This window comes from Triticum dicoccoides, chromosome 7B (genome assembly GCF_002162155.2).
Source record: "Triticum dicoccoides isolate Atlit2015 ecotype Zavitan chromosome 7B, WEW_v2.0, whole genome shotgun sequence".
In the NCBI taxonomy this organism is placed as follows: domain Eukaryota; kingdom Viridiplantae; phylum Streptophyta; class Magnoliopsida; order Poales; family Poaceae; genus Triticum; species Triticum dicoccoides.
Window position 1 is genome coordinate 754694172 of NC_041393.1, and position 4838 is coordinate 754699009.

The 4838-nt window shown below is 56.7% G+C and overlaps 1 protein-coding gene across 1 annotated transcript; it reads right to left on the minus strand.

Moving 5' to 3' along the window:
* Positions 1–1830: 1830 nt before the first annotated feature.
* LOC119340988 (UDP-glucuronate 4-epimerase 6-like) lies at positions 1831–4133 on the minus strand. The gene has a single exon (XM_037612889.1). The coding sequence runs from the start codon at positions 3853–3855 to the stop codon at positions 2377–2379; it is 1479 nt and encodes a 492-aa protein (XP_037468786.1). The 5' UTR covers positions 3856–4133; the 3' UTR covers positions 1831–2376.
* Between the last annotated feature and the right edge of the window lie 705 nt (positions 4134–4838).

Genomic DNA, 4838 nt, shown 5'->3' on the forward strand with positions numbered 1-4838 from the left:
CGTCTCCCCCGATCCAGATCGGGGAGGGGCGAGGGAGACGCGCGGGGGTAGGACGAGTGGGGGAGAGTGGGGATCGGGTGGGGGTTAGGGTTCGGGGGGGGTGTGGCCTTGTAGGCCAGAGAGGAGGGCCGGCTGGGCCTGGTGGGTGGCCCAGTGGGGCCTGTGGTCAGCTGGGCCGAAGCCCAGGGGGGTTTCTCTTCTCCTTTTTTTTATTGTTTTCTATTTTCTTTTTATTTATTTTCTTTTCTGTTTTTATTTATTTATAAACACTTAGGCATTTTATAAAATTGTGAACCTTACACCATAATTATCTTTGTAATATTTGGCAACCACCGAACATTTTTATTTTAATTTTTAAAAACTTTTATTGTTTTCTTTTATTTAAATTTTGAATTTGTTTCGGTTCTGAACTATCGAGAGTTTATCACAGTAACCGTGGTGACGTGGCATCATTAGCGGGGAATCACTGTAGCTTAATTACCCGGGCGTCACACGGCGGCGGCCGACCTGCAGCCGATGAGCTGCGCGGAGATCTCCACGCTCATCGAGCCAAGGAGATGCCCGAGAACCTTCTGATCCAGCGTCCACCATTGCTCGTAGTCGGGGTTGGACACGGTGCGGGCGGCATCGCCGGTGCCTGTCGTCACGGTCGGCGCCGGCGCGGTGGCCGAGCCGTCGAGGAAGCCGTGGAGGCGCACTCCGGCGAAGTTGGGGAGGGCAAGCGCCCGCCAGAGCATGAAATTGCTGCGGTCAAGGGAGACCGCGATGGGCGGAAGAACGGGTATGGGAGCCGTCGCGGCGGGTGGGGCGATGACGGGGGCGATCGGGACGAGGGCGGAGGGAGTGGTGAGCGTGAGCGCAGAGGAGGGAGTCACCGTGGATGCCGGCGCGGTGGACATCGCGGCGGCCGCGAAGAAGCTGCGGCGGCGGCGGCGGCGGCGGCGGCGGAGGGAGGAGAGGCGGCGGCGGCTAGGGTAGGCTCTAATACCAAGTTTGAGAATAGGGTTTAGGGTTTTCCGTGGGGTAAAGCCTCTCCACGTCTTTCTATATATATAACAATCAGCATACAATTACATACGTACAATGATACGTGTACATGACATACTAGACCTATTTTCAACAGAGAGAAGGTTAGGCAAGTGAGGCAGGATTCGCCCTTGAAGCATATGGTGCTAGGCAGATGGCCATTGTGTCTAGTAGGAATCCTAAGTTCATACTGATGCAGCTTCACAGTTCCACAAGAGGATTCAGACAGCTTGACAAACTAGAATGTGCATTACTTCGAGCTCAGTCACTGTACCTACAGATTTTGCTGTGTCTAGCAACAAGATTTGTTCCTGGAACATCACGTCGTCTTGTAGACAGCAAAAACATCAATGTACTTTTATAAACGTTCAGCAAGTTTATAGAAAAATATATAAACATATACACCACCAAATCAATACCATTGGATTCATCGTTGAATAAATATTCATATCATATAGATTTGTTATTCTAAATGTTCATTTTATTTTCTACAAACTTATTCAAACTTTATAGAGCTTGATTTGAGTCAAAACTAATATACAGAGTAAATAAATACGGATGTGAGTGCCAAAGAAGTAGCACCAAGTCCAAGGCTCAAACAAATTATCTCCCTCACTCACTTGCCACCAAACCTCAGTACGACAGTACCTCGCATATAATGCCCACATAAATCAGAAGAGAACGCACGCACAAGTCAGGGACGCTCCACATGCAGCAACATGGTTTTGTTCAGACAACAAGAACCATGAATCGGACAGGTTTACACATAAGCAGAAATAAATTGCACCAAACCCACCGTCAAGCTTTAAGAAATATTTCTAGCAGTCTGGAAAACTGCAGGTGCTCGGACGGACTTACATCCACCACAGCATCTTGTCTTCTTGTCGTGAGTACACAATTGTTGACAATTTCACAAAACACAAGACAAATTAACCAAATGAGCAAGAACAAGATAGTGACGACAAAACAAAAATGAAACTAAGCAAAAACAACCTGAACCGTCCCAAAAGGAAGCCCAGGACTTCATCTTTATCGTGTCCTCCTCGCTCCTTTCCACGGCTCATGTCATCTTACCTATACCCCCCACCCCTTTTCCCTAAAATAGTTTGGTTTTGCTTATGCTACGAAGAAAGAATCGCTTCTCCTTTGCCTTGCCACCTCCACGATTCCCTTCCCACCGAGCTCTAGCATGGTTGCATCATCAAGGGGGAAAAGCACCGGCAATGGCTTAAACAATGGGGATGCACTCACAAAGTTGTGCAACACAACCGCCAGCCTCCGAGGAGAACAGATTGCACACTTGGTGGACTGGACATCCGGGCCGGGAAGCACGCGGCGCGCGCGCTCTCCTCACGATGCCGCGGATATGGCGCCCATGGATTTCTTCTTGGTAGTCTTGGTACCGACTCTGCTGCCCTTGGCGAGCTTCGCGGGGTCGATCTTGTAGTACTGGAGGAACCATTCAACGAATTTCCGCAGGCCGGCGTCGAGGGAGGTGGTGGGGTGGTACCCGAAGTCGCGCGCGGCGTGGCTGACATTGGCGTGCGTGAACGGCACGTCGCCGTTGCTAGGCATGGTGACGACGCGCTTGTTCGCTTTCTTGCCGAGGAGCTTCTCGAGGATGGCCACCATGCGGGTGACGGGCACCGGCGAGGTGTTGCCGAGGTTGTAGACGCGGAGGGGCGCTGGCCCGCGCTTCTTGCCGGACCTGGAGCCCGTGCTCTTGCCGGCCGTGTCGAGCGCGCCGAGGCACCCCTTAACGACGTCGTCGATGTAGGTGAAGTCGCGGCGGACGTCTGTGCCGTCGGCGGCGCGGAAGAGCGTGATGGGCTCGCCGGCGACGATGCTGCGAGCGAAGGAGAAGTAGGCCATGTCGGGGCGACCCCACGGACCGTACACCGTGAAGAACCGGAGGCCGGTGATCGAGAGACCGTAGATGTGGTTGTACGCGTGCGCGATGGCCTCGCCGGCCTTCTTGGTGGCCGCGTACAGCGACGCCGGTCGGTCCGTGCGGTGGTCCTCGGAGAATGGCGCGTCGGTATTGAGCCCGTACACCGACGACGACGACGCCCACACGATCGCCGGCTGCGGGTCGGCGTGCCGGGCGGCGGCCTCGAAGACGCTGACGAGGCCAGCGACGTTGGAGGCCACGTACGTCTGCGGCGCCCGCATCGCGTACCGCACGCCGGCCTGCGCGGCGAGGTGCAGCACGTGCGTGAAGGGCACGGCGGCGAAGAGCCGCTCGAGCAGGGCCGCGTCGTTGATGTCGGCGCCGAGCACCACCACCCCGCGCGACGCGAGCAGCCGCTGCCGCGCGCGTTTCAGGCCCGGCTCGTAGTACGCGTTGAAGTTGTCGAGGCCGAGCACGCCGTCGCCGCGCGCCCTGAGCGCCAGCGCGCAGTGCGCGCCAACGAACCCCGCGGCGCCCGTGACCAGCACCGACATCCCCCCGTCCCGCCGCGGCGTGGCGCTTCGCCGCACCTCCCGCTCCCACGCGGCGCCCGCGTACGCCGACGACGACCCGAGCAGGTTCCGGTGCCGCGACGTCTGCCGCGGCGGGGAAGAAGAGGAGGAAGCAGCGGCGGCGGCGGAGAGCCGGAAGGAGCGGGACAGGAGGGAAGGGTAGTGCACGGCGAAGAGGCAGACGAGCGCGAGCGTGGCGAGGACGGTGGCGCGGAAGAGGAGGTGCGAGGAGGCCGCCACGATCTTGGAGCTCCCCGCGCGCCGCATCAGCAGCGCGCCGCCGCCGCTGGCGTACCGCTCCAGCTTGACGCCCTTGGCGGCCGCGTCCACACTGGCCGAGGAAGACGACGACGACGGGTGCGGCATTTAGTCCGTACCCTGCTCGCTCACGGGCTCACGTACTGTACGGCCCAGCTCCGCGTGCGCGTGGCTCGAGTGGAGTGGGGTGGAGTCGAGCTGGTGAGTGGCGAGGGTGGTAGTGAGAGTGAGCTATAACGAGAGGGGGAGGGGACAGCGGGGTTCAGGACGCGGCTTTGCTTGATTTGTGTGCTGCTACTCCGTTTAGCTCCAAAAACCAAAAGTAGGTCCGCTTAGCTTAGCTCGAGAGGATCGCCGGTGGATCGCTCACCGACGTTTACCGTGGGGGTGGGGCTGTGGTGTGTCGGGAGGAAGAGGGGCTGTGGTTTATCTGCTTTGCCAGGTAGTGGCCGCCCAATCAACGCACAGAAGTTTGTTGCTACAACTACAAAAATAGTAGTTCCCGCGTTCCCTCTCTGCCACCGTGTCCCTACCCACGGCGTTTCATTTTGGGCCAACACACCCAGGACAGACGTGAAAATCCCCTGATTTTCGTGACGACCTATTTCGTGTTGGGACCCTCTATCTATTCATCAGGTATCATGAAATTTCGCGAACCAACCTGTGATTGGATGGTTAGAGGGATTGTGGTATCCTCATACCACTAGGGTTCAAATCTTGGTGCTCGCATTTATTTTTGAATTTATTTCAGAATTTCCGGCGATGCGGATTCAGTGGGAGAAGACGTTTCCGTCGACGACGAGACGTCTACAGTGACTTCATAAATCTGAAGATGATATGCCGGGTCAGTCTTTCGGAGGTGCCATCGGTCAGTTTTATCAGCAACCACTAGATCTTGATCCAATGGTTCAAAGTAGATCAGGCTACCGGGCATCTTCTTCCTCCTCCCGAACGACACAGCCTACCCCGCGCTAATTGCCAGCCTCCACCACCCGCGGCCGGCAGGCGCACCACGCACCACCTTGTCGCCCCGCCCTTCCCTCAACCTGCCCACTATCGTTGCTGGCCACTGCCCCAACCATCCGACTAAG